The following is a 13,906-nucleotide window of genomic DNA, read 5'->3' as shown; positions in this document are numbered from 1 at the left end:
AGAGTAGCAACGAAAATAATTTTATGGTTGGGGGTCACCACAACATGAGGAACTGTATTAAGGGGTCGCGGCATTAGGAAGGTTGAGAACCGCTGGCTTAGACCAATGAGGTCTCTACCTGGGGACTCCATGTCTCAGGCCTCTGTTTCCCTTTTTGTAGAAAATGGAATTACTCCTTGCGCTTCCTCTCTCACAGGGTTCCTGTGGCGACCCTGAAGGAGGACGTGGGGGAGATCTGTCCGTTACATCAAGCCTGGGACCTCAGAAATGGCGAGGGAGACTTGGGGGCGGGAGTCACGTGACAAACAGCCAGGTCGGCTCAGGCATCCGAGCTTTAGCCCTAGGACCTCTGTCTCTATGGTGGATGGCCTTCTAATTCCGGGGCTTCTAAGTTGCTCTTCCGGAGTAACTGGCACCGCTTCCGGGGTGGGGCGCGGCGAGCTGGGCTTGGCGTTCTTCAGCTCGCTTCTGGCCTGTGTGTCCGTGCTCACTGCTGTAATGAGCTTCCTCAAAAGTTTCCCGCCACCGGGGTCAGCTGAGGGGCTCCGGCAGCAGCTGCCCGACACCGAGGCTGTGCTGAACGGGAAGGGCCTGGGCACCGGCACCCTGTACATCGCTGAGAGGTAGGGTCCCTGTGTCCCGGGTGCTCCTGCGCGCCGCCTGCTGCGGAGGCGCCGGGCCAAACCGCGACCTCGGGGCTTGCTGGGAGCGGGAGCGCGTGCTTCGGGGATACCCGTGCTGGGAGGTAGGCCCCACTGTTCTCGTGCCCTTTCCTCCGGAGCCTTCCTGACTCTCAGCTGCAGACGGTATTGTCTCATTGATTATGCATTTTACCCACCTGTTTACAGGAGGTCTCCTGCATGCATTGTTCTTCACTCAAGGTCTCGTCCTAAGGTTTTGAGTTTCTAGACCCAGAGTTAGTGTTATCGATGTGCCTGCTTGTCTTTTCCGATGAATCGGCGCGGGAGATACTGCCCTGGGTTGGAGGCTTAGAGCAGGTTGTGGAGGATTTTGAAAGTTAGGTTAAGGATTATAGCTTGTCTTCTGTAGATGTGGGTAGGGAGAAGAGCACCCTCCACCCCCTCTCCGCTCCCATTTCTGACATCCGTTTCCATTCCTAGAAGGAATTGCCTTTTGTTTGGCTACCTGGAGCACTTTGTACTTTCACAGATACACATGTCTTAAATGTTACGGTTGTAGTATTGAGGTCCCTGTTACCCTTGTTATACAGTTTCATTCCTCACCAAGCCAGCAATGACACGTTGAATCCTTATTGCCCTTCACATCTCTCTGCATCACTTTGGGCTGCAGCCAGAGAAAACTCTTAGCGTTAAAGAGCTCATGCGATTACATTGGACCCACACAGATAATCCAGGATAATCTCCCTATTTGTCAATTGATTGGTAACCTTATAATTTCTACATTCACAAAGTTTTTTTTCCCCCATGTAATATACAATATTCACAGTCTTGACACCACGGGATGAAGGTTATGGGGGCCAAAATTCTGCCTACCACAGAGGACACACACACACACACACACACACACACACACACACACACTCAGAACCCTTTGTTTAGAGGGAAATCTGGACATTGAGCAAAGGTTAGGCTTTTGACCAGTCACAGATAGGAAATATGGATTGGAAGAAAAGCAAGTTTGGGGTGAGGTGCAGATAATGAGTTTGGTTGGACATGTGTGTGTTTATCTTGTGAGAGTGGTATTAAAGATAGAGATTTGGAAATCATTAATATTATAAGGGTTAGCATGTACTCATGGGAATAGATTAGATACCCCAGAAGAGATGAGGGGAAAGGATAGATAGAATCTTGGGTACACATCTACAGTAAGAGGTAGGTCATGGAAGAAGAGACTTGAGAAGAGGGACGAACAGCCAAATAAAATAAAATCTTGGAAAGCATCTGTTGGGTATTGACAAGGAGATCTTTGGTGACCTTGAGGGAGCAGTTTCTTTTAAGTGGTGAGAAGTGGAGTACAGATATATTCCTAGCCCCTACGCAATCCCTTCTTCGTAGCTTCTATGTGTATTGGCTCTTCGTTCTGTAATATAACCCGTTTTGGGGAACGTCCTATACTTTTTTTTTCATTTTGAAAATTTTCAAACCTAAAGACAAGTTGCAGGTGTTGTTCGTTAATACCCATAGACCCTTCACAAAGATTTATCAGTTGCTAGCTTTTGCCATATTTCTCTTTCTCTCTTTTCTGAGCTATTTGAGAGTTGCAGACATGTTGTTACTTAACCTGTAAATACTTTAGCATATATCTCCTAAGAACAGGGACATTCTCCTGTATTACCACAATACAGTTATCACACTCAGGAAGTACAAACTCCTAAGTTCTTATCTGTTTAAAAATTTTTTATTTCAACTTTTTACTAACAAATCTCTTACCTTTCTTTAAGAAAATACTTTTGTTAAATATACATACAAAAAAAAAGAGTGTAAGTTATACAATCTGTGGTTTAAAGGATTATTATTAAACTAGCACCTGTATGTGTGCCATAAGGTTAAAACCAGGATTTTTCTAGTTCCTTGGACACATCTGTTCATCCCTCTTAACTCAATAGCCTTACTTCTTTGGTCTCTTGGTCTCTTTTCCCATTTTGTTCTTTCTTACCTAGCATTTCCAAGTCTTTTTTTTTAAGATTTTATTGGTGGGGTTGGGGGAGGGGAACAGCGCTGGGGAATCAGGGGAAGGGGAACAGATAAGTTGCTGACCTTTTGTTCTTCAGTCTAGTTGTGGAGGACGTTGCTTCACTGGTCCATGCTGGTATTATCATTGCGCTCTTCCCGGGTGAGGCCTCTGGACAGCTGCTCATGGTGGCTCTTGGCAGCTCACGTTGGCTGCTGGCCGCTCACAATAGCTTACGGCAGCCCACTGCAGCAGGGGCTGTAGTCTACGACGTCGCCGGTGACTCACGGCAGCCCAGCTCCAGGTCGAGCTGTTGTTCACCATGTTAGCTGTGGAGGGCGCAGCATCAGTGGCCCTCATGTGGGATCCGAACCGGGGCCCTGCTGCTCAGAGCTGGCGTCCAAACCAGCTCTTAACCAATGCGCCACTCTGCCAGCCCTAGTATTTCCAAGTCTTGATAGAATCAAGCTCTCAAACTGGAAAGGCTTCCTAGAGGATGTGACAAATGAGGATTTACCGTTAGCCAGGTGAATGCTGTGGGGCAAAGAGGAAATGAAATGTTCTAATTAGAAGAAACATGATGCTGAGAGGCAAGAGTGAGAAACAATGGTGTGCCAGGATATATATATATATATATGTGTGTGTGTGTGTATTTATATGTATAGATATATACCGGGGATGCCAAAAAAATGTATACAAGTGGACACTTTGGTCAACGCTACTCAAGCAGTAGTAGTACATCGTAATCAGAAGTGTCTGGATGCTGATGGTAACCACTTTGAGCACCTCTTGTAATTGCAGAAGTCAGATGTGACTTGTATTCAACTTTTGTTATCAGTATATATTGAAGATTACAATTTTAATAGTTTTCTTAAAATGTGTATACATTTTTTTGGCACACTCATGTGTAAAAAATATATGTATACAGTACACACAGTCTAGCAGTTCTTCATCTGAGGAAGTGAGGGAGAACGATGGGAAAAAACAATAAAGCTGAGAAGGAAAGAGCCATGTTCATGAGCTTGGCTTATCTTAGGCTTTGAGGAAACTCTTTTAGGATTTTAGGCAAAGAGAGACAAGGTCTCATTTGGTTTTAGGTAGATACTTTCTCAGATGTATATTGAGAGATTTAGAATTCTCAGGCTTAGTTTTCATAGGAAGTTGACTTTTTATCCAAATAAGGAAAGGAACAGAGGTTTGAATTATTCAAAATCGATCATTTGAAACAGGTAAAGTAGGTAATTAGCTCTTTCCAATCAGCGCCGAGCCATGGGCATCCCTCGGGACAACTGGCTTAAGCGCCACAAGACTGGGGGCAAGAGGAAGCCCTCCCACAAGAAGCGGGAATATGAGCTGGGACGCCCTGCTGCCAACACTAAGATTGGCCCCCGCCAGTCGTATGCAGGGAGATAACAGGAAGTACTGTGCCTTGAGGTTGGACATGGGGAACTTCTGGGGCTCCAAGAGTTGTACACGCAAAACAAGGATTATTGATGTTTCTACAATACATCCAACAATGAACTGGTCCACACCAAGGCCCTAGTAAAGAACTGCTTGGTGCTTATTGATAGCACACCGAATGGACAGTGGTACGAGTCCCACTGTGCGCTGCCCCTGGGCCGCAAGAATGGGGCCAAGCTGACTCCTGAGGAGGAAAAGATTTTAAACAAAAAATGATCAAAGGAAATTGAGAAGAAATATGATGAAAGGAAAAAGAATGCCCAGGTCAGCAGTCTTCTAGAGGAGCAGTTCCAGCGGGGCAAGCTTCTTGCATGCATCACTTCAGGACCAGGCCAGTGTGGCTGAACAGATGGCTCTGTGCTAGAGGGCAAGGAGCTGGAGTTCTGATGAGGAAGATCAAGGCCCCGAAAGGCAAATGAATCATCCTTCTTCCTAGCTTAGTCCACGTAATAAAGCTGTTTTGTGTTTAAAAAAAAAAAAAGTAATTAAATTAAAAATAGGTAACTTAAACTTATAAGTAACACTTTTTATATCTTATTCCAAAATTAATTTAAAACCAAATAATTAAACCAGCCCAAATTCAAGGCCTTCCTTACCTGCCTGTCCTGTTTTTCATCCCATGCCAGGAATAAAGGACACTGGCCATACTGCACAGAACCATTGGTAATTAGCAAAACATTCTTCTGCGTGTTTACTGGCTTTCTAATTACTCTTTTGCCCTTTTGTGACTCATGGTTTCTTTGGGATTGCATATATAGTTAATTTGATTTTTTTGTTGTTTGTTTTGGAGGGCTTTTCTTCTAGAATACATGAAAAGCGAATAAATAAAAACCAGAACTTAATGATCAGAGTAAATGTTGCTTTCAGTGGCACTTACTTGCATTCTATAGAGTATATAATTCCTGTTCATTTACGAGATTATGAGCATGCCATAGGAAATGTGCTGAAGCAGCATTTGTGCCCTGCTACCAGTGAGGAACTACAAGCAAGTATGTGCTTTTTAAAGTAAAGGCCATAATTTGGTAGGCACTGAGTCAGTGTTTATATTTCAGTCTCCCCATCTCCTAATTGAGTCATTAAAGAAAGTTTTCTGGGTCTGGATATTAGAAATTTTGGACACCTAAATTTGGAATACTCCTTTCTGAATTATTGGGTTGTCGGAAAGGTCCTGACGCATTTTTGCAACAAAAAACAGAAAAAATACATCATGACTTTTCCGACAACCCAATATGATAATGCCAGGAGATTTTTGAGGTGAGAAAAAGGAATTTATTTGCTAAAAATAATAATAGTTTTAGTAAGGGACTGGCAATACCGCTATGATACATGAGCACTGTTTTCATCTCCACATTAAGGTAAAAACAGTGGACAGGGATGGCACCTACAACAGACACAGCTGACTCACAATACTAAAATCTATTTCCTTGATTCTGAAAAATCATTTCTAGAGCTTTTACCACTTTAAGCTCCTTAAGATTTATTCATTTAAGTCTCCCAGGCTTTCTTTTTTAAATAAGCATGTTCAATGGCAATCTTTACCAATGACAGTAGTATATATTTTCAGAGCTGTACAATTTTCACCACAATCTAATTCTGCCTTTGTGTCTGATGAGTGGGGGACACATGTCATACACTTGTGTTGTGCTGTTAGACATTGATTTTCTTTAGCGAACTGAAGCGTAAGTTCAGCCTCTCCTTACCTTGAATATGAAGTAGCGGACTGCTGCACTATCATTGTTCCTGCCTAAGGGAGGGAGTCCTACCTTCTCCTATGTTACTTATTTTTGTTTGGTTAGAATTTGCACAACCAGTTTAAAAAAAAGAAATTAGACAACCAGGCTTGTTAAAATTGTATAGACAATAGAATGATATGAGGACTATATTGTATTAACTTGTTTTTTAAATAACAGTGTTATTTGAGATACTGTAATTCAGAGTTGTGCAACCCATCACCACAATCAATTTTAGAATATTTTCATCACCCCCAAAAGAAACCAGCACCCATTAGCAATCACTCTATTTCCCTCCAGCCCTGTGCAGCCAGCCCTATTGCATTAAGTTTTATTGCATTAACATTTTTGTTGTTGTTTCTTAAGGACATTTTGCTACTTATTTTTCCTGCTAAGTGGTGCAGTTCCAGATGGGTGAAGTATTAACCAAAAAATTAGCCAGCCTTATTCAGAACTCAGCATACTGATTTTGGTGATATATTTCCTCTATTACACCAATAAAATATTTGTGTTTGAGCACTTTTGAGGGAAAACTAGACTTTGCTTATCTGTGGCTTTCTCTTAAAGTTGCAGAATAAATGAAAGTCTTTGTAAAGTGTTTTTCAATGTGATAATTATCTTCTAACTTGCGGTAAGTCTGATTACAGTCATTTCATGTGTATGTCATTTAATGTAGGATTAGTAGAGCAATTAGTGATTCCCAAGTATTTATTGCATACTTACATGCTGAGAATGTTAAGTAAAGAATATCATAGGTTCTCCTGTCAAGTAGCTCACATTCTGTCACAGAGTTAAGTGCTAAATGATACATTACTGAGCATAAGTACAAGCTAGAGAAAGAAGAAATCATTATGGACTGGAGTGATTGGAAGGAGGGCTCAAGGAGGAGCTGGACTTGACCACATGAAGAGGATTTGCAAAAGCAAAGGTGCCTGAAGACATTCCAGATAAGAACAAGTATAAAAGACATAGAAACAAACGTGTGAATTAAGAAAAATTGCGTTTCAAGTCTATTTGAACTTTCAGCTAGAGGAAAAGAGCCGTAACAATTCAATTCTTGCTGCTGAATTTTTATATTTTAGGAATATTTCTGAACAGTAAGCTTGAAATTATTCACATGCATAAAAGTGTCCAAACTGAACCTTTTAAAACTTGAGGATATTAAATTAGGATTTAATTTCTTGAAATAATCTACTTAAAACATGTTTTTCAGCCGCCTGTCTTGGTTAGATGGCTCTGGATTAGGATTCTCACTGGAATACCCCACCATTAGTTTGCATGCAGTGTCCAGGGACCTAAATGCATACCCACGAGAGCATTTGTATGTCATGGTGAATGCCAAATTTGAAGGTATGTATGATAATTTAATCTTGAGCTGCCTTTGGTAACATATTATATTTTAAAAAGCAATCTTTGATCATAATGTAATAGTCAAGCTATTGACTTATTTTGGATAATAGTTTATTAAGCAAAATTTCAGCACAGTAAAATAATTTGGAAACTGCCTTTTGTTTTCTCTATATTTACACTTAGAATTATTCAGTTATTATGGATTTATATTTCTGATTTTTTTTCTCTCTGAGTTTGTCTATTTTCTTTCTCTTTGTAAAGGCATTTATATTTGGCACCCTTGAAGCTTGGATCAGTATACTTTGTGCTTCCAAGAGTTTAGGATAGAAACTGTTTTGTTTTGTTCTGTTCTTACTGGGAGATGATGTTGCCCTCCCCCTACATTTGGCAATGACATTTTGATTGTCCTGACTGGAGGGGGGAGGAGCACTACTGGCATCTAGTGGGTAGAGGCCAGGGATGCTACTAAACATCCTACAATGCGCAGGACAGCCCCTCAAAACAGAATTATCCAGTCCAAATGTCAGTAGTGCCAAAGTTGAGAAACACTGGGGGTACAAGATTCCCAAGTTTTGCTGTTGGAGATAACTATAAAGATTCATAAAAATCCAGTGAAGTTGATGAAAGATGGAGTAAGAAATGTAAAAAAAAGATGGAGTAAGAAATGTAAAAAATCCATTGTTTAGGCTGTTCACTGGGTTGAAAGAATTCCAAATGAGAATTAACAAGTTAGGCACAAAATAAAAACTTGTGTTTGATTTTTGTAAGTGCAACTAAATAAACAGTTGAAAGACTATATTGTGTTAGTTTAGTATGTTCATCTTTTGTATAAATATAGAACTTTGGGGCTGAAAAGACATTTGTTATACCTTTAGTAAACTGTTGCTTTTAAAACAATGGGTTGCTTTTCTTTGGAATAGTTTATAAGAGACAATTCCATAAGTTTGCCCTTTGAGCTATTGCTCCTTCAATTTGGGATTTTTATATGATTTCAGGGAACAAATGACCATTTATATTCAGTGTGACACTAATTACTTAGTAATTTTTAGGGCTTTTGGTAATCCCTGCCTCATTAAGTGGTAATGACTGGTTCAGCTATTTGAAAATATTTTTGTGACAAGATTTCGAACTCTTGCCATTGGAAAGGTTCCAAAATAGGTGACAATCTAGTGAAGTTTGAAAGAGGGTAAGGAAAAGGAAAAGCTGTTGACCTTGGGTTATAGTAAGACTTCCAAATGAGGAGGTATTGGACACAAAGTACACTTTCCATTTAGTAAGTACAATTATGGTTTCATAACCAAGAGTATTATATGTCATATTCAGTTTAAAGCATCATTCATTCACAGAAATGCAAAACTTTAGAGGTACCCTTGTCTGTCAGTTCCAAATGCTGATGTGAAATGCCCATAAATAGTGTAGAGCACTGGCATTGGGCAAAGGTCTATGTCAGAAAAGAAGGTTAGAGAGGTAGGGTTTGAATAAAGCTAGCTAACTAGAACAGCACGCTGAATAAGAAGACTGTCATTAACTTGGTGGGCAAGGCATTTTCATCTCTCTGTGCCTCAGTTTCATCCAGAAAAACTAGGGGATTGTAGTAGTCTTTAGTTCTGAAACCTGGCTGCACATTAGAAACACCTGGGCTCTTGTTAAAAATGCAAATACTGGGAGTCCCAAACTAGGAAATAAGGATTCAGTAGGTTTGCAGTAGGTGTTTTAAATTGAAATAGATGGGATTATGATTAATCCTTTCTTACTAAAATCAGTAGGACTTTTCTGTCTTACTAGAAAGTAGAATCCTCCTGGGTTACATTTATTTCAATAGTTTCTCAGTTCTGTTTATCTGGAACCACTCTTCTCATAAGTTACACGTGGTTGGATCCTATTTTCCCAGCCTTTATTTCATCTTGATTCTCCAAGCTCCAGATTTTTTTTTCTCTTTGCTTTACCTCCATAAATCTCTTTAAATTGGACCATCAGCTTATTGTTGAGGACATTAGATTATTTTTAAAATTACTAAGAATTCACCCCCCATTGTTGAAAATTTAGAAAGGTTTACAGAGATCACTGCTATGATCCAGCATGAGATGGTGAGTGTTAGTCATGACTGTATATTTTTTTCCTAATTGTAAAAATACTGTATTACGTATCTATTTATCACCCTAACGTAGATTCCTGAGGATATAAAAGAAACTCTTAACAGTGGTTATTTCTAGAGAGAGGAACTACAGTGAGAGGGACTTTTTCCTTTGAGTCCATCCAGAGCAGCGGTTCTCAACCTTTCACAGGGGTCGCCTAAGACCATCAGGAAACATATTTTCGATGGTCTTAGGAACCGAGACACCGCTCCTCTATCCGTCTCCAGGCCCACATGCAGATACGCCCACATATGAGTACCCTGCGACCCCTGTGAAAGGGTCATTCGACCCCCAAAGGGGTCGCGACCCACAGGTTGAGAACCACTGATCTAGAGTCTTTCAATTACTTTTATATGAGTATGTATTATTTTTATAATTTAAACAGTGATGTTCATTCAGTTATAAAATAATAATTACAGTATGATACCAATTTGTTTTTTAAAATGCATTGAAAAAGTTTGGTATTACCATAATATATTCAACTATTTAGAATTATCCAATATTTTATATTATTTTACTTGTTTACAGAAGACATATATTTAGCAATGTAATAACAGAAACAGGACAGGGAAAGTCCTATTAAATCTGTTATTTAAAACTATTAATAGTGGCTATTTAAAAGATTTTCCCTTTTTGCTTATCTGTATTTTTTCGTTATTCTACAGTAAGCTTGTATGACTTATAAAAATAAGTTAAAAAAATATTTAGTAAATATCCCCCTATAATTGATTCCTATGAGTAGAATTGCTACATTAAAGATAATAAAACATTTTTAAAGCTCTTAACATACATTGTCAAATTGCTTTCCAGAAAGTTGATATCAGTTTACACTTTGAATAGACTATAAGCATACCTTTCCACCTTATCTTCATCTGCATGGAGAATTAACATTTTTTTATGGTAACTATGCTGAACAAAATTTAGTTTATATATTTTTTAATTAATTAATGTATTTATTTATTTAAAATTAGTTTCAGGTGTACAACACAGTGCAGTAGCTATACTTTTTACCCCTCAAAGTGACTACCCCCCCTTCCCCAATACGCTGCCCTACTCCCCTCCCCGATATCATACATATCTATTACAATAGTTTATATTTTTAAGACTATTAGTTTTGAACATGTTTTAAAGTTTTGGGGGTCTATTTAAGTATTGTGTTGACCTTTTTTTTCATTATGAAATAATTCAAACATTGGAAAGTGCAGAGTAATAAAAAATTTCTGTTATTCAATATCCAGCATAAATTGTAAGTAACATTTTCCATAATTAGTCTATTAAAGAAATAAAAGTATATCAATACTGTTGAAATCCTTTTTGTACCGCTTCCCATTTCATTCCCTACCCTCTGTTTCTGGTGTTAAAAACATTATCCTAAAAATGGCATTTGTCCTTTTGTTTATGCTTTCAGATTTTTACTGAATGGGTATATACCCATAAGCAATATAATGGTTTTGTTTTGTGTTTAAAGTTTTCATGTAAGTGGTATTATATATATTCTGCAACTACCTTTTTTCACTCAATTATACTTTTAATCTATCTATTTTGATACCTATAAATCACATTTGTTCATTTTTAACTGCTGTCTATGTATAAAACATAATATGACTAGGTTACAGTACATCTATTTCTTTTTTTTGGATCAACATTTATTTTTTATACTTTCACTAGTATATATAGTACTTCAATAAACATTTTTGTACAGATTCCTGGTATACATAATATGTACTTAAATGAGGAATTGCTGGGTAGTAGGATCTGCTCATCTCCAGTGTGGTGGTAGCAGTTTCCACTTCCACCAGCAGCATATGTGTGTGCTGTTTATGGAACATTTGTGTTTTTTTCTTGCTTGCAGACTTTGTTAATTTATCTGTTGGGTCAGTTAACTTTTATGGGCCTTGGTTTCTCATCTGTAAATTGTTGGTGATGAATTACCTTAGTGGATTACAAATTGCTGCTGTACCCTTTGTTTCAAGGTGAAACGTAAAAGAAGCAGGTGACTTCGAACTATCAGAGGCCCGACTGTTTGTGTTTCCTCGACCCCATCGTGACGCTGAGGGGGCTTGGAATCTCTAGGGCTCAGTGAAGACAGTGCGACTAGACCAGAGAGACTATCCAGTCTTTTTTAGCTCTAAAATAACCTTATAATTTGAAGTAAAAATTGAATTGCAGTATTTAGATATATCAGTGAGCATCCTTTATAAAATCCTTTTAGGCTTCTTATTTCAAAACAATTCACATGATTAAAAAGTTTCTTTTTTTTCCCTTTCTAGAAGAATCAAAAGAATCTGTTGCTGATGAAGAAGAGGAAGACAGTGACGATGATGTTGAACCTATTGCTGAATTTAGATTTGTGCCCAGTGATAAATCAGCATGTGAGTGCTCTGTGGAATTGATTCTTTTCCCTCCATGTACCAAGTATTCCCCCATTGACTCATATACTCTTACCTTTGCCAGCATCACCTCCATTCCACTGCTTTTTCTTCATTTTATCATCTATAATATTGAGGACCAGATGCCTATTAATAGCAAAGATTGTAAATGTCGTGAGAGTATAGTGGACACTGTGTTACTTGGTGTGTTTTGTGAATGGCAGGATCTGATTATTTTTATTGACTTCATGCTATTGACTGTAAATCTCACCAGTTAGAGGGCAGAGGAATCATGGCAATTCCAAAATGGAAGATGCCAGGATAACTGGTAAGAACCCGTTAGCTGTGAAGGACTTCACTCTGATACCAGCAGCCTGACCAGGACTCCCTGACTCCTTTTCTCAGAAAATCCAACCAGGAGTGAAGAGATCTCAATAATATCTTAAAATGAACTCTCATTATTTTGTGGCTTGTCCATTGCCATCAAGCACTTTTCAAGATTGATTCTCCTTGGAATTTGGCAGGTTTTGTGAATATTGGGACCCTAATGTACCTCTTGTTTACCCCTTAAATTTATTTGCACTATGGTTGTTTAATTAAATTTTTATTGCACATTGGCCAGAAAGAAATGTTAATTACAATTTAATTTCTTTGTTCAGTGGAGGCCATGTTCACTGCAATGTGTGAATGCCAGGCTTTGCATCCCGACCCTGATGATGAAGATTCAGATGATTACGATGGGGAGGAATACGATGTGGAAGCACATGGTCAGTGAAAAGGATTTTTTAAAGTGTTTTGTGTGAGTGCGTCTTATTTTAAGCATTTATTTGTACTAAGGGAATGGGATTATAGTTCTTTGTGTTGCTCTTAAGTACCCATATAGTACGATTATTAATAAAAGTGAGTGGTACAATTCATATCTAAGCCAAATTGGAAAACTATTGGTTTTCCAAGCTTGAGGGTAAAAAATAGAGACTATTGAGGTGGGGGAAATGGGTAGAGATAATGGAAGGGAAGAAAATGGCATATAGGAAAGTGGGTAGTCAGAAGAGTCTTTTTAAGTTGATGCAGCTGCTCTCAGAGAACAAGTCTCCTCTCTCCATCACCTCTATCATGTACATCTTTATTTAACATAGTCCTTCAAACAGCTCACTGCCACAGTCATTTCTTTTTTCCAGCACCATACTTCCTTTACCTGAGTAGTTCCGCTTGCTTCCCCGGACCAGAATGCAGTCACTAGCCCGGTACAGTCTTGAGGTGCCTGCTGTTCTCTTTTCCTTATCCCCATGGTCTGTACACCAGTCTGGCTATGCCAAGCCCTTTCCTCCATATGTGCCCACTTCCTGGCCTGAAAGAAACTCATTTCTGGCACTCTCCTTCATATCTAAATACATTCTCATCTTCACTGAGATTTTTGGATGCTTCTTATTTTTTAATACTTTTTGTATTTTCCAGAATTTCTGATGTTTTAAAAAGGAACATGTATTTTAATCAGGAAAAAACCTTCAGTACAAATTAATACCAAATTAATTTGCATTCCCCTGTAAAATTCTCACCTTGTGGTAATATAAGACTCTCTGACCTCAGGAACACCCTCTTTTCCTTCTAATCGCTGGACATTTGATTCTTTGGGAATTGTTGCTTACTGTCTCATTATCTCCTCGAATCCCTTCTCGTCCTAGAGGGTAGGGACATTTTTTTTGTATCTCTATGTTCAGCAGATGGCCTAAATATGTAGGTTGAATGAATGTTGAAAAGTATTTTCCTGGTAGCCTTTTTCATTGTACCTTATCTTCAGTAAATGCATTATTGCATATCCATTTTTTTTCTAATTGTTATCTAATAGCCTAAAAGCTTTTTATTTGTTTAGAACAAGGACAGGGGGACATTCCTACATTTTACACCTATGAAGAAGGATTATGCCATTTAACAGCAGAAGGCCAGGCCACATTGGAGAGATTAGAAGGAATGCTTTCTCAGTCTGTGAGCAGCCAGTATAACATGGCTGGAGTCCGGACAGAAGACTCAGTAAGAGATTATGAAGGTGAGTATCCATCACATGGTCACTTAGGCAACAAGGGAAGTTATGGAGAAACATGTAGAGGTTCTTTTGGAAATTCTAACACAGAGCAATCACAAAATTAACTCTATAGTGTAGGAAGCAAATGTAGAATTACATAGAATGGGAATTCTCATGTAAATTTTTTTT

The 13,906-nt window shown here is 38.8% G+C and overlaps 1 protein-coding gene and 1 pseudogene across 2 annotated transcripts in view; both read left to right on the top strand.

Annotated features, from left to right (window-relative positions):
* Positions 1 to 414: 414 nt before the first annotated feature.
* CLNS1A (chloride nucleotide-sensitive channel 1A) overlaps positions 415 to 13,906 on the top strand; it is a 31,224-nt gene continuing 17,732 nt past the window's right edge. Inside the window, exons 1-5 of one of the 2 annotated variants that reach the window (XM_019631655.1) lie at positions 415 to 623; positions 7,057 to 7,193; positions 11,599 to 11,700; positions 12,357 to 12,464; positions 13,568 to 13,741. In XM_019631655.1, coding sequence (XP_019487200.1) covers positions 499 to 623; positions 7,057 to 7,193; positions 11,599 to 11,700; positions 12,357 to 12,464; positions 13,568 to 13,741 — 646 coding nt within the window. In that variant the 5' untranslated portion in view covers positions 415 to 498. The remainder of the gene's footprint in view (positions 624 to 7,056; positions 7,194 to 11,598; positions 11,701 to 12,356; positions 12,465 to 13,567; positions 13,742 to 13,906) is intronic. The other variant, XM_019631656.1, reaches the window with a different exon arrangement.
* LOC109376014 (40S ribosomal protein S8 pseudogene) lies at positions 3,524 to 5,506 on the top strand (annotated as a pseudogene).

The sequence above is a fragment of the Hipposideros armiger genome, unplaced genomic scaffold (assembly GCF_001890085.2).
Source record: "Hipposideros armiger isolate ML-2016 unplaced genomic scaffold, ASM189008v1 scaffold_1030, whole genome shotgun sequence".
In the NCBI taxonomy this organism is placed as follows: Eukaryota; Metazoa; Chordata; class Mammalia; order Chiroptera; family Hipposideridae; genus Hipposideros; species Hipposideros armiger.
This window is presented reverse-complemented; position numbering and strand designations above follow the sequence as displayed.